The sequence below is a fragment of the Oryx dammah genome, unplaced genomic scaffold (genome assembly GCF_014754425.2).
Source record: "Oryx dammah isolate SB20612 unplaced genomic scaffold, SCBI_Odam_1.1 HiC_scaffold_26, whole genome shotgun sequence".
Taxonomy (NCBI): domain Eukaryota; kingdom Metazoa; phylum Chordata; class Mammalia; order Artiodactyla; family Bovidae; genus Oryx; species Oryx dammah.
In genome coordinates this window covers 86,406,584-86,431,635 of record NW_024070210.1, presented here as the reverse complement: position 1 = coordinate 86,431,635, position 25,052 = coordinate 86,406,584, and the positions used below count along the sequence as shown (strand labels likewise).

The 25,052-nt window shown below is 38.4% G+C and overlaps 1 protein-coding gene across 3 annotated transcripts in view; it reads left to right on the top strand.

Moving 5' to 3' along the window:
* The window catches only part of LOC120852514 (dual specificity mitogen-activated protein kinase kinase 5), a 263,024-nt gene that overhangs the window by 7,270 nt on the left and 230,702 nt on the right, over positions 1–25,052 (top strand). For all 3 annotated transcript variants that reach the window (XM_040225792.1, XM_040225791.1, XM_040225793.1), the window contains 2 exons: positions 580–628; positions 16,973–17,040. In XM_040225792.1, the coding sequence (XP_040081726.1) occupies positions 580–628; positions 16,973–17,040 (117 nt within the window). The remainder of the gene's footprint in view (positions 1–579; positions 629–16,972; positions 17,041–25,052) is intronic.

The window sequence follows — 25,052 nt, the reverse complement described above, 5'->3', positions numbered from 1 at the left end:
ATGGGCTGTAGTTCATGGGGTTGTAAAGAGTAGGACATGACTTAGTGACTGAGCATGAACACAAGTACCAATAGCATTATAGACTCGTATTGGACGATAATCAAGTTCAGGCTCAGAGAGGGTGAGTAATTTGTTCCCAGTCACACAGCTTGTTTAGTACAGAGCTGAGATTCAGATTCAGGCTAGGCTGACTCCTGAAACCTCTTTTTCTACTAACAGTACATTCCTTCTATAGCTTCCCATAGAAGAAACCTATTTATTTTTTTTTTTTTTTTGGTAAATGCACAACAGTGTACTTGTCTATGCTATTGAATCCAGGGTAAAAACTTACATTGTTAATACAGAGTGGAAAGGACTTTTTAATGATCCCCTCCCCTAGAAAAGATTTAAACTCTAGAATAGAGATTTAAACTCTGGACCTAGATTGCTGGGCTAAATGTGATTATGTGCTAATGTTTTTATAGTTTATGCCAACATTTCAAAAATCTTTTCCAGGTTCACATATTTCCTCTAGGACTTGCCACATGTTAGCAGTAAAGAAGATGGCTAATTGTGTTTCTTTATTCTTTCTTTGTTTAGGATGTGATAGGCCAGGTTCTGCCTGAAGCAACAACCACAGCATTTGAATGTAAGTCTGGGTTATATACTTTGACTGTTTCTGCAGTAATTTTTCAAAGGGTTTATGGGTTGTGTTACTTTAGAAACTGACAAAAACAGATTATTTATGATCATCATATGGTACATTTAAATATTTATAAATTAATGCAAGTTTAATGATGATACTGAACCGAGTAATATTTTCTTATTTAATCATATCTTGGGTGTACATATTTCTATAATATAGCTTTAATTACCAACATGACCTTTATCTGCTCTTGCTCTTCACTGTAATAATATTGTAGGACAAAATGAAACCTGTAAACTACCTGTAGGCCAGTGATTATTGATGAAAAGACTTTAATCCTTTGCTACTTTAGAACAGCAACAGAGTAGAGCAGTTAAGTGAATGTTGCATGGAATAATTCTGTGTTAGTGGGTCTTGGCAGGGCTTTTGGATGGGGACAGCAACACTTCAGGTCTTGAGTCATTTCCTCCCCACTCCCCCCACCAAACCAATTGGCTTGGGGCCTGGGGTGGGGGCAGGGTGTACTAGAACATTGGTTTTGACATAAGCCAGGGGGATGTGAAGGGCCGAGTAGGATGAGAGTTTAGTCAGTAGCACAGGGCCTCTGGTGTTGGGAAGGATAAAGAAAGGTTTGTAACTGTGGTCCCATCTTTTATTGAAGATGTGGTGTGCTTTTCCCTGTGGAAAAATGTACAGTTTCTCCACATGATTGTATCTTTTTTGTTCTTGTTTTTTAAGCAGATGGTTAATGACCAGAGAGTACAAGGTCCTCTCTTTTATTTATGTTCTCTTGGAGACAATTTGACAGTACTTATCAAAATATAGAATGTTCAGAACCTTTGTCTGACAGGTCCACTTTTAGGAAACTGTCCAACAGAAATACCTACACGTGTGTTGAATGCCCTTCAAACAAAGCGTTCATTGTGGAATTTTTTTTTTTTTCTTTAATTTTGGCTGCTCTGTAAGGCTTGTGGGATCTCAGTTCCCTGACCAGGGATTGAACTTGGGCCACAGCAGTGAAAGCATCAAACCCTAACCACTATACCACAGGGAATTCCCTGGAATTATTTTTAAAAGCAAAAAATTTAGAGGTAAGCTAAATGCCTAGAATAATTAATTAAGAATTTTAAACATTGACATGGAAATATATTTGGGATATACTGTTAATAGGCAAAATACGTATGGTATGATTCCATTTTGATTAAATATAGTATGATCCCATATTTATTCCCTACTTGCACCTCTCAACTTCGTGTACATATTGAGACAAGGATGTGAAGAGGTGTCCTCTGCAGTGCTTTCCAGTCATTTCTCCTGAAAAGCAGACTTGGGGCTGTAGTGGGGGAAGAAATGACTGAACACACTTCCTGCTTTATCTCTCTCTATTGCTATTTCAGTATCCTCTATTGAATATTTTTCAACAATCACTTTATGGTTTTAAAAGCTAGTTGAGTAGAACTCTTAAAATAATTAATAAAGAAGAGTATTGTGTTAACCACACTGAACTTCATATTCTACTGAAAAATAGTATGTATATTTGAAATACATGTTAGTGTTGCAAGCTCTTCAGACGCCTTGCGGTAACTCCTCGGGGGTGCCAAGGATTTCATGGATGGTCTGGTAATTAACATTTGGGGTACTTAACTGTTGCTAGATGCTGTGTTAAAAGTGTTCCATGGGTTATCTCATTTAATTTAACCTTCACAAGATCCCCATGAAGTACTTTGAAGGAGTGTTATTTGCTCTGTGCTACTTGAGGACATCTCCTCTAAGTAACTTAAGTCTCATAGGTAGTAGGTGATAAGATGGAATTTCTCATGTGTATATTCTCAGCCACTGTCGAGACTTGTTCTAAGAGTTGTCATAATTTTTGATGTTGTGCATTCTGATTGTTTTTAGGTGAGGCAAAAAAGAATCTTACTTTGCTTTTTCTACTTCTCCCTTTCTGTATCCCTCCAAGTGGCTCGCTGTACCTGTGCCTTTTTGGCTTTCAGAGTCAGGGTTCATAGTAGTAATGCTGATTATTTTAGCTATCATTTATTGATACATGTCAGGAAGCAACAGTTAGAACTGGACATGGAACAACAGACTGGTTTCAAATAGGAAAAGGAGTACGTCAAGGCTGTATACTGTCACCCTGCTTATTTAACTTATATGCAGAGTACATTATGAGAAACACTGGGCTGGAAGAAGCACAAGCTGGAATCAAGACTGCCGGGAGAAATATCAATAACCTCAGATATGCAGATGACACCACCCTTATGGCAGAAAGTGAAGAAGAACTAAAGAGCCTCTTGATGAAAGTGAAAGAGGAGAGTGAAAAAGTTGGCTTAAAGCTCAACATTCAGAAAACAAAGATCATGGCATCTGATCTCAACACTTCATGGCAAACAGATGGGGAAACAGTGGAAACAGTGTCAGACTTTATCTTTTGGGGGCTCCAAAATCACTGCAGATGGTGACTGCAGCCATGAAATTAAAAGACACTTACTCCTTGGAAGGAAAGATATGACCAACCTAGATAGCATATTCAAAAGCAGAGACATTACTTTGCCAACCAAGGTCTGTCTAGTCAAGGCTATGGTTTTTCCAGTAGTCATGTATGGATGTGAGAGTTGGACTGTAAAGAAAAGTGAAAGTGAAGTCACTCAGTCGTGTCCAACTCTTTGTGACCCCATGGACTGTAGCCTACCAGGCTCCTCCCTCCATTGGATTCTCCAGGCAAGAGTACTGAAGTGGGTTGCCATTTTCCTTCCCCAGGGGATCTTCCCGACCCAGGGATTGAACCTGGGTCTCCTGCATTCCAGGCAGACGCTTTAACCTGTGAGCCACCAGGGACTCCGAGAAAGCTTAGCACCAGAGAATTGATGCTTTTGAACTGTGGTGTTGGAGAAGACTCTTGAGAGTCCCTTGGACTGCAAGGAGATCCAACCAGTCCATCCTAAAGGAGATAAGTCCTGAGTGTTCGTTGGAAAGACTGATGTTGAAGCTGAAACTCCAGTACTTTGGCCACCGGATGCGAAGAGCGGACTCATTTGAAAAGACCCTGATGCTGGGAAAGATTGAGGGCGGGAGGAGAAGGGGATGACAGAGGATAAGATGGCTGGATGGCATCACCAACTCAATGGGCATGAGTTTGGGTAAACTCCGGGATTGGTGATGGACAGGGAGGCCAGGTGTGCTGCAGTCCATGGGGTTGGAAAGAGTTGGACACGACTGAGCAACTGAATTGAACTGAACTAATTGATGGGCTACTATGTGCCAGACAGTGTTCTTGATGATGTACCTGGATTGTTGCTAATCTTTGCAATAATTGTGTAAGGTAGGAAAATTACACTTGTGAGGAAACTGAAACTGAGAGACATAAAGAGATTGTTGAAGGTGATCAGCTAGAAGTGGTAGAGTCCATATGTAAATACCGTTCTGTTTTGAGCATGAAACTTGCAGCCTTTGTAACCAAGTACGTTGAAAGCCTGTGAAGGGTGTTAAGTGTGGTTTATGAGTGTGATGGAACAGTAAGATCCATCTTGAATAAGTAAAACTTTGATCAAAGAAATATTTATGGTAATATATTTAACACTGAAAAGTTTACTTAACACTAACGAAAAAAATGTTTAAATTTCTAGGTTTAACTTGTTAGTGATCTTTACTTTTTTCCCCCCACAACAAGGGCAGTGGCTCTATACCCATCACCTTCTGGACCAATTTTAGGTGGCAAGAATAAGAACAAAAGTACACAAAGTAATGATAGTTCTTCATTTCATTGTGTTCAGATTGTTGTGGACTTTTCCATCGTAGAGTTAAAATCCTATGCAGGCTTCTTTCATCAGTGTTCTAGGGTGACCTTATTTTCTGTACCAAAGATCCATACTAATGAATGAAATTTATGTGCAAAAAATACTGATAGTTGGAAAGATGTAGTTTATATGCTAATTTGTTGAAATGTTAGAGCTCTTTCAGTAGTTTATGGTATGATGGAACAAATCTTGAATAAATAAAACTTTAAGATGTTTATGGTAATATATTTAAGGCTGCTAAGTGTGGTGGTTTAGTTACTATCTTGTGTCCAACTCTTTGGGACCCCATGGGCTGTAGCTTGTCAGGCTCCTTTGTCTCTGGGATTTCCCAGGCAAGAATCCTGGAATGGGTTGCCAGTTCCTTCTCCAGGGGATCTTCCTGACACAGGGATCAAACCTAGGTCTCCTGCATTGCAGGTGGTCTCCTGCATTGCAGGCAGATTCTTTACCAACTGAGCCAAGAGGAAGCCCTGCAAAGTATACCCAACACTAACCTCTGCAAAAGAGGTGCTATTATATTTAGTGATGTAATTAACTGACAAGAGAAAGGACAATGTCAAATTTACCTGTTCTATATAAAAGAAGAGAAAAAGAGTAAGTGGAAAAGAGGGGAAGGGTTAAGGTTCTCTTACTGGAAGTTCAGTTCTGAGAAATGCCGTCTTGTTGGTGAAACCCCCAGTCCCCACAGGTGTGGTTCATCTCTCTGGGCACTTCACTGGAGCAGGTGACCTATTGGGTCTGCCCTCCCATTGGCTGTTGCCTGCTTCCCATCCTCCCTAGATTTTGATGGCTTGGTGACAGGGGCCACGTTTTATTTCACTCTGGCTCTCTTCTTAGTACAGTGGGCCCTGTATATCCACAGGTTCCACATCTGCCAATTGTATGACACCATTTTCTGTAAGTGACTTGATGGTCCACGGATTTTGGTATCCTGTTCGTGATGGAGCGGAAGGGATGTGGTTCTGGAACTAATACCTTGTGTATACTGAGGAACAAGTATATTTTGTGCCTTGTAGAAACACCCTTGTTGAATAAGATGGAATGTTATATATGTCCATATTCAAAAGAGAATTGTAAAATGCATGTAACCTAAAATTAAGTAAAAAATTTGCTTTTTGGGGGGGGATTATTTGTGCAGTTATTCAGCCATGGGATATAACTGGTTGGTGGTGGACAATTCAGGATCCAAAATCAAATTCCCACACTTGTCCTGAGAGGGCAGAGGGTCTATAAGTGGTTATATTCTTTCTGATTTCTATTCCTGGGGATGGCGTTTCCAAGGGGACTTAGGGCTGAATGAGGGGAAGGAGTCCCATTCGTGCCAGACTTACCTTTTGGACTAATGGCCTCAAACCTCCTTTTCTTTTTACCACTTTTAGGTGAAAGTACTACTTTTCAATATATATATAGTGTCTAGTTTTTTGTTTTTGTTTTTAAGTTAAGAAGATGATCTTAAAAAAATTTCAGTTAGTATCAAAGTGAAAAGTCCCCATCCCCAATTCCCTAGTTAACAGTTTCTTCTGTATCCTTCCAGATATTTCCTCATATATAGTATATACAATATTGCAGCTAGTTGCCCCTGCCATTACTTAATAGTATATATTGGGTCTCTTTCTAATGTAAGTGTATATAAATCAACTTCATTCTTTTGGATACTCTTGTGGCTGTGACTTAATTTATTTAACCTGTTGGTGGACCAGTTTTAAGTTTAAGACATTGTCAGTTTTTTTAGTAGCATTAGGAAAAAAAATGCTGCAGTCAACAACAGCATTGTCTCATGACTTTCCACGGTGTAGAAATGGATTTGGACTACTAAAACAAAGAGTACCGTATTTTATGTTTTAATAGCTATTTCCGTGTTGTTTTTTAGAAGGTAGAGCCAATTTGCACTCCCACCAGCAGTGTTCAAGAATGTCCATATCTCTACCCTCACCAAATCAACTTTTTAGTTGATGTCAATTTGATATGTAAAAAAGATTATTATAATTTTATTTTGTATTTCTTCAATTATAAATGAGCTGAAGCATCTTTTCATTTATACTTTGGTCATTTGTATTTAATTTCTGTGAACTATTTATCACCTTTGCCCATTTTTCTGTTTAGGTTATCTGTGTTTTTCTAGTTGACTGAAGAGCTTTCCAATATTAAGAAAATTGCTCCTTTGTCTTAGATGTTATATTTTTGTTTAGTTTATTGCTTTCGTTTCAGCTTGTTTTGGTCTTGTTTTCTCTCTCTTTTTTTATCCCATGGAGAAGTTTAAAATTTTTGCATGGTCTGGTTTGTCATATTTTGACTTCTGGATTTATGTCATGCTTCAAAAGGTCTTCCACATTCCAAGATGTTGGAGAAACATTAATTCAGATTCTTTGTTCTTTCTACTTTAATGGGGTTAAATACACACTTTTAGGTATGTATGTAAATATGTATGTTTGTATGTGTATTCATTTTGGTTATTTTTCTTTAATAAAACAACATGTATTTTATTACAAAGGCAGAGGATTTTTTAAAAAAATTCTGTACCATCTTCAGTTTATTTTGGTGCAAGGAGTCAGGCGGAGATCCAGCTTTATTTTTCAAAAAGACAGACAGTTGATTCCATGCTGGTTATTGAATAATTTGTCTTTCCCCAGATATGAGAACACTTCTGAGATGAAGCTAAATTCCATCACCATAAAACATCTTGTATGTTTGCGTGTGTGGGCCCTGTGTATGCTTTAGGAGCTTGACATTCATATAGGTCCAAAGATCCCTGCTGATTTTCACATTGTCGTTAACAGATTAATGAGTACACTGACACATGAGGTGAGAACAGTCAGCTGTGCCCACTAAGGAGTTTCCTGTGCATATTGTTACATGTGTTCCTCTCTCTGGATTTTCTCTAGACAAGTTACTAGTATAAAGTTACAGTTGGGCTGGTGTTGCTGGACAGTAAAAATCTTACTGTTGACTTGATAGATGCATTTTAAGTCTATGTAGACAAATGCTGACTTATACCTATAAATACCATAAGGTCCCACTTTTCTGGGATACTCTGACATCATATATTCTGATCTTTAGCCCTCATATGGGTATCTTCACGTTGGTTAAGCCAGGTGTCTGAGTTTTGGTTCGGAAAATACAACTTTAGGATAAATCTTTGTTTTGTTTGTCTTTAACTGTGACTATTTACTCACTCTTCATTGAATAGAATCCTTTTCAGTTTTATGAATTTCTGGGAAAAATGAAGCATTATTTTCTTACACTGTACCATATCTAAAAGCTAACTGTTTGCCTGTAAGTAAAACTGGGTAGGTTAATGAAAAATTGTAATTTCACATTAGACATACACTGAGTCTAAAAATTAACATGTAAGTTATATACAATGGAATATTTGTTGTCTTTGTTGAGTTGCTAAGTTGTGTCCAACTCTTTTGCAACCCCATGGACTATAGCCTGCCAGACTCCTCTATCCTGGATTTCCCAGGCAAGAATACCAGAGTGGGTTCCCATTTCCTTCACCAGGGGATTCTTCCTGACCCTGGGATCAAACTCATGTCTCTTGCATTGGCAGGGAGATTCTTTACCACTGAGCCACCAGAGAAGCCCACAGTGGAGTATTACTTAGACCTAAAAAGGAGCAAAATAATGCCATTTACAACAACCTGGATGGATGTAGAGATTGTCACACTGAGTGAAGTGAGTCAGACACAGAAAGACAAATATATAATATCACTTACGTGTGGAATCTAAAAAAAGGGGATACAAATGAGCTTATTTACAAAACAGAAGTAGAATCACAGATGTAGAAAACAAATTTATGGTTATCAGGGGCAAAGGCGGGTGGTGAGAGGGATAAACTGGAAGATTGAGATTGACATGTATACACTACTATATATAAAATAGGTAAGTAATAAGAACCTACTGTATAGCACAGAGAACTCTACTCCATACTCTGCAGTGGCCTATATGGGAGAAGAATCTAAAAAAAGAGTGGATATGTATATATGTATAACTGATCACTTTGCTGTATACCTGTAACTAATACAACATTGTAAATCAACTATACTCCAATTAAAAAAGAAAAAGAAACACAGGGGAAAAGACTATCTTGGATGTGGCCTGGAGATACCTTTTAGTGATCCATCAAAATATCTAATAAATGTTTTAAATGGTCTCCATTGCTGGTGGAAAAAATTAACATGTAAGAGGTAATTGTCTATTCTTAGAATTTGAGATGGTATAAAGGGGGCTTTACTTTATTGAAATTTTATTTTGAAATATCACTGATGCAAAAAGTCCGAAACATTTTTAGTCTTATGAGAGTTGTTAGTGGTAGTAGTAGGTATTGGTTGTCTTATTAGTTAGTAGTAGTAGTAGTAGTAGTAGTAAGCATTGGTAGTCTGGCTGTTTTACATGAGAATTTAGAAGTTTAAGTCCTTTACCCAAGCACCAGGTCAGTTCCTTAAGGGCAGTAGATAGTGATGCTTGTTTTTCAGGTTTTTTTTGGGGGGGTGGGGCTGCACCCCATGGCTTGCAGGACTTTAGTTCCCCATCCGAGAATTGAACTTGTGCCCCCTACAGTGGAAGCACAGAGTATTAATCATTGGACTGCCAGGGAAGTTCCAGTACCACTCACTTTTGAGTCACTAGAAACCCAGCGTAGCCCTGGCACATGGTAAACTCTCAATTTGTGCTTCTGGAATGTGTGAATGGTTGAAGGAATGAAGTAGTAAGGATACCCCTTCTGTCTCTCATCCATCAGCAAATCCTATTGGCTCTACCTTTAAAATACATCCAGCATGTAATGACTGCTCAAAATCTCAACTTGGTTTAGGCCACCGTCACCTCTTACCTGGACTAGGACCATGGTCCCCTGACTTGCCTCCTGTTTCTGCTTTGCCTCCACATAGCCTCTTCCTCAGACTGCAGCCAAAGTGATCCCTTTAGAAGTTAAGTGAGATCACTGCACTCAAGACCCTCCAGGGTTTCTTTCTCACTCAGGAGTGAAAGCCAAGTCCTGCAAAGCCCTGCCTTTTCTCATCTGCCCCCAGCTCTACTCCATCATTACTCCTGTGAACTCGTCTCTCTCTCCTTCATCTTATTCTCAGTCTGTTCCAGCTACTCTGGCTTTCTTTTAGTCTCTCAGGCATGTCAGGTATTCTTCCGCCCCTCTCTGCCTGAAACATTCTTTCCCCAGATACCTGTATGGTACATTCCCTCATCCCTTTCAGGTCTTTCTCAAGTAGGGTATAACCTCCATGAGGACAGGGGTTTTCCTTTTTCCACTGTTGTTATCCCTTGTCCAGAACATTACCTGTGACATAGTGGGCACTTAGATATTTTTTTTGGAAAGAAAGAGGAAGCAAAGAAGAAGGATTCAGGAGGTGGGAGGCATGGAGCTAAATTAAAACTCATGGATATGAAGATTTAGCCTTAGAAACTATGGCCTCCAGTCCTGACCAGATCTTAGACCCTGAGAAGGGTTCTAAACTTGGCAGGTCTTCTGATCATTTCCTGTCGATGTCTTTTTTAACCTCTACAACTCTGTTTTCATTTCTTTCCTCTTGGCCTTAGAAAAATGCCTTTGCTGTAGTTCTAGTTGACCCTTCTTACCTGGCACCGGAGTGACATGACGCATGACAAATAAACTGCAGTGTTGTCCGAAGTGTCTGTGTGGCTCTTGGCAGAAGCTAAATTACTTCTCTCGAAAGCTGGCTTGAGCCCTGCCACTGCAGTGGGTGGGCGTGTGCCTGAGAGCTCCCCAGAATCTGCTGCTTGTCTGCCGTTTTCTCGGTAGGAACTCTGCTTGCCGTTCTGACCGCCCCTCACCTGAGGCTGCCTCTCCTCTATTGGGCCTTTATGTTCCTCCTCTTGGTTTCTCTTCTGGATTGCATGTTGCTTCGAAGGAAATCGCTACCAACATATGGCCTGTTATGATTCTCTTTTCCCAAACTCTGCCATTTTGTATATTTGTGACACACTGCAGATTTTGTGAAGATTGCTTCATAATATTTGTTTACCATCTGCTGCACTCTATTTGGTATCTTGCTAGGATTTTTTTTCCTCCATTTTAAGTGACATTAACAGAATCCAGCCAGTACATAGACTTTCTGGTTCTACTTTTGCTTCCCTAATGTGCTGGAAAATCATATTACTATGCTCCAGGCAACTAGAGAAGGCTGGAATTCTCATTGTGAACCAGTGTATCAGAGCGCTCCCCTGCCCCCCTTCTTGGTCATATCTAGTAATGCTTTTTTGGTCAGATGGCAAAGAACCTCCGTGTATAAGACAAAAAGAGTTCAAATTATTTTTTTCTGCTTCTCCTAGTGCTTTGGCTTCCTAGTGCTCTTCAGTGTATTTATACCTTTGACACTTTCTGCCATCTTAGTAAGTTTTTTATGATTTATGGTTCCAGCTAGTGTACTTTTATAGCTAATCCAGTGTGATAGGCCCAGCCAGAGTCTTTGATAGATGGACTGACTATGTATGTCCTCCTTTTTATTCAGAAAAGTATTTTAAGTTATTGTCATACTAGATTACTTGGTATGTAGTTCTACTTTCTTATCCTTTATTAACTTGTCATTACCCTCAATTCATTGTCTACTTAAAATTTTTTTTCCAGCTTTATTGAGATGTAATTGACATAATGTTGTGAAAGTTCAGGGTGTATAATATGTTGATTTGATGGTTATATAGTACAAAATGATTACCACTGTAGTGTAGCTAACATGTTCATCCTGATACGTAATTCGCGTTTCTTTTTTGTGGTGAGAGCAGTGTTCAAGTATGTAATACAATTTTTTAGCAGTAATCACTGTACTGTACATTGGGTCCTCACACTTTGTTAGTCTTATAACTGTAAGTATATACCTTTTGACAAGTATCTCCCTGTTTCCCCACTCTACAACCCCTGGTAATCCTGAATTTCAGTTGTTTAGATTCCACATATAAGTGATATCATACAGTATTTGTCTTTCTCTAACTTATTTCACTTAGCATAATGCCCTCAGGGTTCATCCATGTTGTCAGAAATGGAAGAACGCCCATCTTTTTCATGGCTGAGTAATATTCATGTGTTTGTATTTGTGTATGTATGTGTACACATCTTTATCGATCCATTGATGGATACTTGAGTTGTTTACAGTTCAGTTCAGTTGCTCAGTTGTGTCCGACTCTTTGAGACACCATGAACTGCAGCACGCCAGGCCTCCCTGTCAATCACCAACTCCTGGAGTTCACTCATACTCATGTTCATTGAGTCGGTGATGCCATCCAACCATCTCATCCTCTGTCGTCCCCTTCTCTTCCTGCCCTCAATCTTTCTCAGCATCAGGGTCTTTTCAGCTGAGTCAGCTCTTCACATCAGGTGGTCAAAGTATTGGAGTTTCAGCTTCAACATCAGTCTTTCCAATGAACACTCAGCACTGATCTCCTTTAGGATGGACTGGTTGGATCTCCTTGCAGTCCAAGGGACTCTCAAGAGTCTTCTCCAACACCACAGTTCAAAAGCATCAATTCTTCGGTGCTTAAATTATAGTCCAACTCTCACATCCATACATGACTACTGGAAAAACCATAGCCTTGACTAGATGGACCTTTGTTGGCAAAGTAATGTCTCTGCTTTTAAATATGCTGTCAAGGTTGGTCATAACTTTCCTTCCAAGGAGTAAGTGTCTTTTAATTTCATGGCTGCAGTCACCATCTGCAGTGATTTTGGAGCCCTCCAAAATAAAGTCAACCACTGTTTCCCCATCATTTGCCATGAAGTGATGGGACTGGATGCCATGATCTTAGTTTTCTGAATGTTGAGCTTTAAGCTGACTTTTTCACTCTCCTCTTTCACTTTCGTCAAGAGGCTTTTTAGTTCCTCTTCACTTCCTGCCATAAGGGTAGTGTCATCTGCGTGTATGAGGTTATTGATATTTCCCCCGGCAGTCTTGATTCCAGCTTGTGCTTCTTCCAGCCCAGCGTTTCTCATGATGTACTCTGCATATAAGTTAAATAAGCAGGGTAACAATATACAGTCTTGACGTACTCCTTTTCCTATTTGGAACCAGTCTGTTGTTCCATGTCCAGTTCTAACTGTTGCTTCCTGACCTGCATACCGGTTTCTCAAGAAGCAGGTCAGGTGGTCTGGTATTCCCACCTCTTTCAGAATTTTCCACAGTTTATTGTGATCCACACAGTCAAAGGCTTTGGCATAGTCAATAAAGCAGAAATAGATGTTTTTCTGGAACTCTCTTGCTTTTTTGATGATCTAGTGGATGTTGTCAATTTTAGTCCTCTGCCTTTTCTAAAACCCAAGAAAAAGAAATGCAAAAAGGCAAAATGGCTGTCTGAGGAGGCCTTACAAATAGCTGTGAAAAGAAGAGAAGCCGAAAGGAAAGATATAAGCATCTGAATGCAGAGTTCTGAAGAATAGCAAGGAGAGATAAGAAAGCCTTTCTTAGTGATCAATGCAAAGAAATAGAGGAAAACAATAGAATGGGAAAGGCTAGAGATCTCTTCAAGAAAATTAGAGATACCAAGGGAACATTTCATGCAAAGATGGGCTCATTAAAGGACAGAAATGGTATGGACCTAACAGAAGCAGATGATGTTAAGAAGAGGTGGCAAGAATACACAGAAGAACTGTACAAAAAAGATCTTAATAACCCAGATAATCACGATGGTGTGATCACTCACCTAGAGCCAGACATCCTGGAATGTGAATTCAAGTGGGCCTTAGGAAGCATCACTACGAACAAAGCTAGTGGAGGTGATGGAATTCCAGTTGAGCTATTTCAAATCCTAAGATGATGCTGTGAAAGTGCTGCACTCAATATGTCAGCAAATTTGGAAAACTCAGCCGTGGCCCAGGACTGGATAAGGTCAGTTTTCATTCCAATCCCAAAGAAAGGTAATGCCAAAGAATGCTCAAATATAGTGAGTACAGATATTTCTGTAAACTTATGATTTCAATTCCTTTGGATACATACCCAGCATTACAATTGCTGGGTCATATGTTAGTTGTAATTTAAAATTTTTAGGAACCACATACTATTTTCCACAGTGGTTTTTTCTGTTTACATTCCTACCTACAGCACATGAGGGTTCTCTTTTCTCTGCATTCTCACCAACACTTGTTCTCTCTTGTCTTTTTAATGATAGTGTAACAAGTGTAAGGGGATGCCTCATCTTGGTTTTGATTTGCATATCCCTGATAATTAGAGATGTGGAGCACCTCTCTGTGTACCCATTGTCCCTTCATTATCTTTCTTGGAATTCCTTGTCTTTAGAGAGAAGTGTATTCTCATTTTAAATTTCAAGGCCAATGATTTGTTCTTGGGTTGCCTTCATGGCTTGGATTTTGCCTTTGGGCCAGAATCATTTGTCTTCTCTTAGTGTAATTACTTTTTCAGCTCAGTCTTCTTTCTGACAAGAACAAGGTGTCTTCATTAAAACTACTAATTGCAGTTATTAAAGAATGAAGCAGACAGTCCTTCAAAGAGCAATCTGTAAGGGAAAGTAGTTCCCATATAAAATGGAACCTCTCATTAATCCATGAAAACTACTAATCACTGTGTCTTATAAACCTGATTCTGTCCTCAGGCTTTATTAGAATGCCTCTTTCAGGTTACCTTGTCTCCTTATGAGACAGCACTTTAGGTTTGCATCAAAGCTGCTCTGGAGTTTTGTCCTAAGTTTTTTCTGTCCACTGAAAGCGGAGTGCCCTTTAGTGTTTCACAGCTGCTTTCTATGGAACTGCTAAGTAAGAGATTATTCTGGTAACTGACTTCCCTCACAGTTACCAGATTATTTATGGTAACTGAAATTAATAAATAAATTCAGTGATTTTGTAGAATTTTAGAATTATACAGTCTTTGGTTTTAAGGAGCCTTAAAGGTTCAAGCCCAGGCTTTGAGAGCTTAGAGAATTATATTTGTTGTTATTGTTACTGATTTAGAGAGACTGTGATCTAAACAATTTTTTCTGAAATCTGTGCCTTCTCTTTACAAATTATAAGAAGATTCTTCACCTGTCTCATTAAACTCCAAGTACCTCTTCATTCCATGCGGACAGTACCTTACTGAGGTCTAGTGTGTACTGGGATTTGACGATAATCTGTCGCTTTGTAGCCACCATCTCCACAGCTAGCTCTGGTGTAGCGAGGAGGTTTACATAAAGCTACTTTGTTCAGACTGAAAATTTTACCAAGTTCAGGACTTCATCAAGAGCACATCATTTTGGTCCACATCCAAACTGAGAATTTAACTTGCTTTTAAAACAGAAAATGTACAGTGCTTTCATATATGGTGATATCTAACATTATATTCCTTTATACAACATCTATTTTTTTCTCCTCTGTTTCCTGCATTTATGTGACAGCTTTTTGACTTAACCTTGAAAATGTTAGCTTCTGGAACCTATGTAGAAACTATCTCTGTTTCCAAAATTAGAACAGCATTTTTCTCCCAGTTTGACTCTAGCCTATAGCTTAAAGAAAGAAAGAGAGGGGAGGAAAATGCTAGATTCCTGTGTAGTTCTTTATATATGTAACCTCCGTAGGAATATGCCTTCTTTGTTACTGAAGGTGACCACTGTGTGCCATTTATACTTAAGATAGGCAGCTCTTGGTAGGTAATACCAGTGGTGATTATTGCAGCTCCTAGCTATGTAAATATTCAGTGTGACTTGATGATACTGATTTACATCCAGTTGGGGAACTCTGCAGGAGTGAACCTGTATCTAGGATCCAGAACAGTTACTCTGGAGGGAAAACCCCAGTGAGAGCTGTTGGCTTGGTCACCGAACAGGACAAATTCAGATGCTGCTTTCCCTCATACTGTCAGATTGCTGTTGGCTTTGAGGGCGAAAAAGAAGGTAGCAGTGTGCTCTGAAATAGGCTGATTAGGAGAGAAAACAATCTCCCTCTTAAACCAAACAGTGGGCTATCTTAAAAAAAGCAGCTGGACAGGAGGGAGGGCCTGCTGAGGTGTGGTGGGCTAAGATCCAGGTGCTAAACTGAACTCCCCCTATATTTTCAGTAAGAGTTCTCAGAGCATGTCATGCTAGCTTATTCTCTTTATGATGAGAGATTTGTCTTTTTCTCCAGACCTGGGATCAGGTTCTCTGCCTCTGATCGAATCAGCAATTAGATGCCCAAGAGTGACCAAAATAAATAAATAATAAAATCCTAGCTCGGTTTAGGAAATACACAACAGCGGAGGCACCCATTTGAGAGAGAGCTTGTCCCTTCTGCATTGTCTCCTTGGGAGGCTGTGTACGTCTTCCATCAGTGTTGCCCTTGCTCAAAATGTTTTTGGCATTTTTCAAACAACTGTGCATTTAGAGTCTACCAAGTATGCCGTTTTCCTGTTGACAGTTCTTTATCCTCAGAAGGATGAAGTAGTTAACTAAATATTTAGAAATAACCAGAAGTCATTCTGCCTGGCAGATAGCATGGATGAGTGAGTGATCGGATGTGGACAGTTTCGTTTGGGACTAAAAACAAGATCTGATATTTTTGCTTGATTTATCTTCAGGTTCTGAAAGCTGTTTTGAAGACATATTTCACAACTATTTTAATTAAGGGAAGGATCAATGAAATCAGTACATTGTTTTGGATGTGGCTCCTTTGATGATCCACTTACTCAGATTTACCCATTCTTGTTCAGTATTTTGTGAAGTCTTATTATCCTCTAGTTTTAAGACCGTTTAAATGATTTCACAGTAGTGCAAGTCACCATTTGAAGCTTTCTGTGGTCGTAAAGTACTCAGTATAAGTGAAACAGTTCAGAATATGAGAGATCAAGTGGGTTATGAGGAGAAGTGTATTAGAATTGCTTTGTAAGTTAACCTTATACTGGGCTCTCAGTTCTGTAAAAAGGGAATGATAATAATCAAGTCATATTGTCCACATCATAGAATCGTTATGAGGCTTTTAAGGGTGTATGGAGCATAAATCACAGTGCCTTGTGTCATAGTAGTGTTCAGTAAATGATAGCCATTTTTATTATGCTATTATGACATGACAGATTGCTGGGAGAGAGGAAGAATGGAGAAATAGAGGGATAGCGTGCCGTGTGGGAAAGCAAAAAGTACTAATAGTTGAATAATACTGGCCTTTCTTCAGTTTTCAAAATTCTTCAAGCCAAACCTGTTCATACTCCAGTTGTATGTACTTTATTTTAAAAATATTTATTTATTTGGCTGTGCCATGTAACATGTGTGATTTTAGTTCCCCAACCAGGGATTGAACCCATGCTCCCTGCAGTGGAAGCTCAGAGTCTTAACCACTAGACTGCCAGGGAAATCCCTATATTTACTTTAACTTAGGTTCATGTCATAAATGACATGAGCAATATTTTAATTTTCAGCTGTCCCCCAAATTTATAGTTCTTTATTGAGATTCTGTTGTATTCTGAGCCAGAAACTCAAAACAGCAAACTAATAACGTCAACGTCTGCAACATACAGTGTTGAGGATGTGGACATCAAGTTTGTACAAACCAATGTATTATGTTTCCAGCTGACATGGTTTTTGTATATTAAAAAAATCTTACCACTTACATTATGTTGTTTTTAAACAGATGAAGATGAAGATGGTGATCGAATTACAGTGAGAAGTGATGAAGAAATGAAGGCAATGCTGTCATATGTAAGTATACTACTAATGAGGACTTTTCTAAAAATCTTGTAATTGAGGATGCAGTTTCTTGATGTAGTGAAGATATGAAAGTAAATCACAGTTGCTCTTAACATTTTTCTATACAATATATAAAAGTTTTAAAGATCTCCTTACATGAAAGTTTAAGGGCATTCTTTTCAAAAGACACTTACTGATCATATCATGAACATTAAGAATAATGCATCTTAATGACTTTTGCATTAGGTATGGTGCAGACTAAATGGACTATCAATTTCCTGTATTTTTTATGCAGTACTTAAAGTAACGGCTCATTAAAAATGAACCCCTGGGCTCTAAAAAATTTTTCAAAATCTACTTTCAACTGGAGATCCCTTTCACCCCTTCCAAACAGACTGTAGTTATAATGTAGCTGCTGGCTTAATGTGGATACATGACTTACAGAGACTTACAGATATACTGTCAGTGATTTTATGTACTAACCACCCCACCCTAAAATGAACTACAGGGTTACTTACTGAATCTAAGTGATTTGAATATATCCCCAAATGACTTTTCTTTTGTGTTTCAAATTTCAGTGAAAATTTGCATTAACATTTGTCTCAGGGCCAAAGTAGATAGACAAGAAAAAAGGATACATTTCTAAAACTTTAATACTAAGCTTGAATAATTTAGCTACTATGGAGAGAAATAGCTTCCCTGAGCCCTGGTTTGTTCTTTTCTCTTATTTCATTTTTTCTTAATTCATTTTATTTTTTCTGAGCTTGCAGTCTGTGTACAGAAGCTTTTCTAGTGGTCTGGTGAAGAGAGCATTGGACTGGAAGTCAGGAGACCACTGCCCTTCTCTGGCTTCCTGGCCTTAGGCAAAACACTTAACCTTTCTGTGCCGTAGTTGCCTCATCTGTCAATTGTGGATAATAATACTTGTCCTTTCTTCTGCACAGGGTCATTGTAATGGTCAAATGGGATAATAGATGTGAAACCCTTTGAAAAATTAAAAATTCTATACAAATGCAAAGTGGTATTATGGTGGAAATGATGAAACTGGCGCCCTGGCTTTTCAGTGAGTCTCTAATCTTAGCAAATGATTAGGTTGTAGGTTTTTAACCAGGATATTGTTTCATTGTAATGAAAACTGTAAAATATCTGTATGGGTTTCCACCAATAGTTTTAATTTAGGGTAGGAGGAAAGAGAACAAGAAAGATGGCATGGTTAACAGAGCGTTGCATTCAGACCAGCACAGAGTAGAAAAGTCAATTTCCCATTGACTTCACATTAACTTATTTGAGAGTCTTTGTGCCCTGAGAATTTAGAGCAGGGCTCATCAGTACCTTGAAAGGCAGAGTAGGATTGTCTGCTGAAAGGTCTAGCACTAGTATTGATAGATCAACTACCTCTCCTGAGAATGTGACATGCTTATTTTTAGAAAAAAAGCACACACAGATGGGTTCTAATTTTTTCACATGGATCCACTGCAGAGAGAACATTGCTGACATCCATGTACTTTCATTATGTCTCTGACATGACCTCACACAAAATTGTGCTTTCAAAAATGTACTTTTGGGAAGATCTAACAAACTGTGCTCTTTGAGAAGTGTTACTACATATGATCATAGTGATAGTCATAATTATTTCCATTTCTAAGTGCCCATTTTACGCTAGATGCTTAAGGTATTTAGTTTCCTTTGGTTTTAATAATCACTCTGTAAAGTAGATATTATCATCCCTACCTTTCAGATGAGGAAGCTATGGTTAAAGAGACATGCCCAAGCCCTTACAGCTATATGAGTATGGACTTTAAGTTCAGCTTCTCCTTGTGCCAAGGCCCATGCTCCTTCACTGGTTCATACTGCTGCTCTCCCACCCACCTTCTTGCACATTCGTACTGGGAGCTTTCTATGTGTTAAAAAATGAGCTTTTTTTTTTTTTTAATTAAAAAAAAAGTTTTAAAAATTGTAAAAAACAGAGTATATTTTGTAAGATCTTATTGGCTTTATATAATGATTGATGAATTGGGCAATATCCCATCCAGCAAATAGAAAGGCACGCTAAAGATGTGGCAGGAAACAGGACAAGGAAGTCACTTTAGCCAAGAGCTGATGGTTTCAGGCAAGGTCACCTTCCTCTCGGGGACAGCAGGGGTCTGTCAGGTGGATGACCTCACTAGCAGTGACCAGGAAATTCCAGACTGACTGGTTAAGGTTATATTCCTCAGAGAGTTTTATGTAAAACTCACTACATTTTTCTTATGTTCGTTCATTTGCTGTGGATGAACTTTTGTCTGTAAACTGGCTGTGGTTCATAGACTGCGGTCTAGATGATCAGGTCTGAGTTTTCTCATTAATTCACTTGATATTTATAGATAAGAACCTGAGGCCCCAAGATAGAGCTCCACTCCCCAGATTGTGAATGTTGGAGCAGATTATTTTAAAATGAAAATATCCCTGAGAGAGATAACAGATTTTAAGTTATTTAAAACCTAACTGGATTTCCTTTTGCTCTTGTCTGTTGAGGCAGCCTCTACCATCAAATAGTCTTTGTTTATATAGAGTCAGGCTCTGAATAAACAATTAAATAGTAAAGAGTAGAGGAAGCTCTGTCTCAGAAAGCACAAACAAGATTGGTTGGCTGCCATTTTGATCTGTCTTGGTTTTTATGGTTGAAATTCCTTTGGGTTACAGTTTTGCCATAAAGAGAACAATTTGGACTTAACCTCACAATAGATTTTGGTTGATAGTCTTCACTTGCCAACCTGGTATTAAAAACCTGTATTGACCTTTTATTTTTTAAGTTCAGTTTGGCTCTGAAAAATTTTTATTCCAGGACTTGGGACCACATATTTACTGTTTAAAAAAAAAAAAAAGCTATGCTTTTCATGTAGAATTCAATAAATTTGCAGTCACTTTAGTATTTCTTTAAAAACCATATGGGGAAAGCAAAACTAGACATGTTTTTGCCATAAATCCTTTAATCAGTCTTTTAAAAAAAAGCTACTGTGTCTGAGCTGAAACTTGCAGAATTTTTACCCCCGTTGGATGTAAGCATTTTCTGGCTTTGGGCCAATAGAAGCATAAGTTTGTATCAGTAATTTAAATAGATTTTTGTATTAGACCTGAAAATGTTGCCTTTTTAATTGAAAACTTATCAATTATTTAAATTGCTGGCAGCCCGAGGCTGTTAATCTTATGTGTGCCGTAATAATGGCATGCAGTGGTTTTGATGCATGTGACACATTGAACGTCGCATTGTGGTAAGGATTTGTCATGATACTAGGTTGTATGCTGTTAAATAATAACTAGCACATTAAACCAAAGTCTGTTGTCACACATTAGTACCATTGTATGTGTTATTTAGAAGTTGTGTTCTTTTCTTCATTAGATATATTTTTAAGAGATAATGAGAAGAAAACAAAGCTATAATAAATTGTCTTTTAAGAAAATGTAAAGTAATTTGGTCTCCAAGGAGATATTTAATGTATTGAGAGAATTCAGCAGCCAAGTGTTATTACAGCACCATTGTGATCACTCTCTGCGTTTTCTTATGAGTTTGTGTTAATCAACAATCTGTTTTTATAGCGTAGTTTCTTGTAAGTTATGTTGTTAGAATATTCCACTTCTGGGATCATGGCTTTTCCTCTGACACTATTGTATCTTTTTAATTTCTCCATAAAGTATTTTTTTAATTAGAATTTGAAATGCTTTATTAGAAAAAAAAAAAATACACCCAACCTACATATCCTGAAGACTAAATACCTGATCATTGCTAATTATTTAAAGGACCCTGTTAAATACTCCCTTAAAGTAGTTTAAATTTTTTGTTGCTCTTGTTTTCCTCTCTCATTTTCTAGAAGGATAGACAATAATCTACTGCTTTTCTCCTTCCATCTTTTTGTATTTGTTGTCTGGTAGTGCTGACCTCATTTCCTTACAGCATGAAACATCAGCCTTATTTTTGATTCATCATAAGCTTTATTTATCATTGAGACTCAGTTATAGGAGGGGTAATTTTAATGTTAACCTCTGCTTTTAGGTGACCTTTCTTCAAGGAACTCAGCAGTACATCTTACTTTTGTAAATGGACTCGTATTTGTTTCTGCTAAATCCTGTGGCTAGTAAAGGGTTTATTACACCTAGTCCTCTTGATACTGAGAGGCCTGTATGAGTGGAAAACAGTATTAATAAGAATTATTTTCTTCATTTTGCCTAATCTCTCTCTTTACACCATTTCTCCACGTTGCCAGAAGAATATGGGATAGGTTTAACTGTAACACCTCCCATTATGGCAGACATTGTGTATTATTGGAGTGTAAGTATTCCCTTTGATATACTTGACTGTAGTGTACCTTGTTAGATGTTGGGTACCATGAGGGAGAATACTCTTTGACTTCTGTAGCACCTTGTAAATTGGGATATGATTCGCTTTATCCTAGTGTGCACAACTTGGAGATTGCCTCAGAAATCATAGTTGCTCAATAGATACAGTGGAAATTTGCTGCATGACTCAGGGAACTCAAACTGGGACTCTGCAGTAGCCTAGAGGGATGGGATGGAGAGGGAGGTGGGAGGGAGATCTAAGAGGGAGGAGAGATGTGTATACCTATGGCTGATTCATGTTGATGTATGGCAGAAACCAACACAATTCGGTAAAGCAGTATCCTTCAATTAAAAAATAAATTTTTTTTAAAAAGAGAAAAATCATAGTTGCTCAAGTAGAGTTGGAAGAAACCCTTAGAGATCTTGTCCAACTGTCTCATTTTACAGATAAGGAAACTGAGGCCCAGCAAGATCAGATTCAGTTTGAGGTTATATTGCTAATAAATGGGAAGGCCTGAACACAGACCTATGTCCTGGAATCCCAGTCTTCACTCCTGGTTAAGTGATGTTTTGTTTTGGCAGTTATTGAGATCCTACAGAAGAAGCTTTGCAAATACCACAAAAAAATAATATTACTTAGTAGCATGTTAGTGTACCTGAGTTTGAAACGGATTGTAAAGAGATACTCTGGGCTTTTGAAGTTTCCTTCCTACAGGGCTGAATTTTACCTTAGGATGTGTTGCCCAGTTAGCTGTTAAACATTTAATAGCCTTAGGGCCTTTACGATTAGAAAGTTTTCTACATAGAGCAGAGATTGGAAGCTCTTTTCCACAAGGTGGTTTTAAATATGCTCACATTAAGTCTGTCCAGCGTACTTTGTATGCAGGAAAATAGCTTGGTCTTCAGTGAATGGTTAGTCCCCTCGTTTGTTATGATCCATCCAAACAACTGGTAATACTCGATACTCTCCTGGCAGGGCGGGGAAACGGTGAAAAGAACAAGACAGGAAAACTGAATGCAATAAATAAATGGTGTTAGAAATTATTTAGCCTTTTTTTTTTTAATTGGAGTAGTATCATGCTCTAAGGTATAGAGCATGACACTTTACGACCCCATGGACTTTATAGTCCATAGAGTTCTCCAGGCCAGAATACTGAAGTGGGTAGGTAGTCTTTCCCTTCTCCAGGGGATCTTCCCAACCCAGGGATCAAACCCAGGTCTCCCGCATTGCAGGCAGATTCTTTACTAGCTGAGTCACAAGGGAAGCCTAAGAATACTGGAGTGGGTAGCCTATCCCTTCTCCAGCGTATTTTCCTGACCCAGGAATCAAGCTGGGGTCTCCTGCATTGCAGCTGGATTCTTTACCAACTGAGCTATCCGGAGAGCACAAATAAATGGTGTTTTAAATTATTTAGCTGTTTTTTAAATTGGAATAGTGTCATACTCCAAGCTATAAGTAAAATTTTTGTATTTTTTTTCTCATCCTAGTCAAAGAATGAAACTTTTTTTCAGAGGCAGATTATTTTAACTTTCTTCTCTATGTTATCTGGGACATATGGATGTCCTTGAAATAGTGATAAGAATGTAGTGGTCCCTTATTTAGCCCCTCTTTGAAATACCTCAGGGCATTTTTGCTAACAAGAAGCAGAAGCAGATGGAAGTTTGCATCAGATTATTAGGTAGCTCATGGAAGCAGGGTGGCACCAGAGTATTCTGGGGCTTTGAACCACCAATATTTTGTCATTAATATGGCCACGCTTCTAGTTCAGTTCCCTCTCTATGGAGGGCTCAGGATGACCTACAGTTTGGGTCCTCTGGGGTCCTATGTTGAGGCAGCTGACATGAGGGGACCGAAAAATGCAGGACATCAATTAGGCTCTTAGGGGCTATCGTAGGAGCTTCTCTTCCAGAGAGATGTGGACTGGAAGGAGATGATGATGCTAGATGACGTCTAGCAGTCAGGTTGCTGTGGGGCATAACCAAGGTATTAGGCTCTTGTTAGCACCTCCAAATGAACCCATTCTCTTAGGGCCAGTTTTACTGGAAACAAGATGGGTGTTTTCTATATATATCTGAAAGGTGAACATAAATTTGCTACAATACAGTAAAGTTAGAAGAATTCAGTAAATTTTCAACTCATGACTACAATATGTACAAAAAGGTGTAAATTGTAATTGGAAATTAAAACAAGTTGTCTCTATTATTACAAGTCTTTCTGTTATATGTTACTTACTCATCCTCACTGCCTTTTCATTAATTTTTTTAACAACATTTGAGCAGTAGGCTGAATCTTTGTGGAACACAACTGGAACTGGCTAAATAGTCTACTTATAAGGGAATGTCCTATTTGGCCTGCTATCTTTATGACCTGATGCTCCTGTTTTATTTAAGTGGTAGGTTCCCTGAAGCTATTTAAACTTCTCCTCCTTTGGAGGTATGGCAGAATTGCTACAACTTAGAGATCAGGTGAAAGGCCAGTGTAGACAGTGCCTCAAGCCAACCATGGTGGTGACTAGTAAAGCCTTATCTGAGAGGATCCCACAGGTTTTGGACCCATTGCTGAATACAGATTTAAACTTCTGCCAACACACATTACCTGAAACTTGGCCAAGTTGAATTTCATCTGCTGTTGGCTATCCAAACTTCAATTCCTATTAAGACCATCTGGAGTTCCCTAACATCCTTTATAGTTTTACTGTCCAAAACAAATAGTGTTATCATTAAACTTGGCCAACTTACTGTCTGTTTCATTTTCAAATCACTAATAAATACATTTGTCTGGTAACGTTGATCTATAAAGAGGCCCCAGAGTTGTTCCCTGTTGACCTTTCATTGGAAGACTTTTCATTGTGATTTTCTTTCTCTTCATCTAATCAATCCATGACCATATGTGGACCCTTGGTCTAGAGTCATTTAAGAAAGAACATGTGTGCCTTGTAGTCACCTCAAAGCAGAGGAAATGAGTTTTCAGGGGTTGAAGCCAGAAAATAAAGATAGTTATTAATTTGGTATTCAAAATAGATTAGCTTCATATGTTATTTTTGACTAAGGAGCTGCTGTGTGCTTCTTAAGAGGTGAGCATCATAGAAGGGATATCTCTTAAATGTAAAGTATAAGAAATAATTGAAAGAAAGTATAATTGATGACATTGCTGAGTAGTGTTGTAATAGAATTTGTAGCCATCTGACAGAGTTAAGGTTGTTGAGTTCTTCACCAGGAAAACTAAATTATATAACCATGGACTGCAAATAGTTCGTTAGTTTATTGATTATTGCTGTAATTACTGACTCAGCTACATATAATGGGGTATGCTTTCAGTATTGATAAAACAGGAATTTTAAACTTTTATCATTAATAGGAAAAGCCAGCATGCTTATTTTTTTATAAGTATATCCTCATACTGTACTGTTTATATTGTCTGCTAGAAGGCATGCTAAGGAGAGATTAGAAACCTTTCTGTTATAAATGTATAGAAAAATGATAAATAAATTTGATTTGAGTTGATATATAAGACTTGCCACTAAGTTAGAGATCCAGCCAATGAGAATACGTCGTCATCACGTCTGGATTATTTCCTATTGGCCTTCTCCCCTTGAACATATGCAGAGTGGCCGTTATGCATATGGGACGGTGCTGTACACTCCATGGCTAGGTACTCTACTAGCTTCTTAGGTGTTTTGGAGACAGGTCTTTTTGAAAATGTGAGGAAA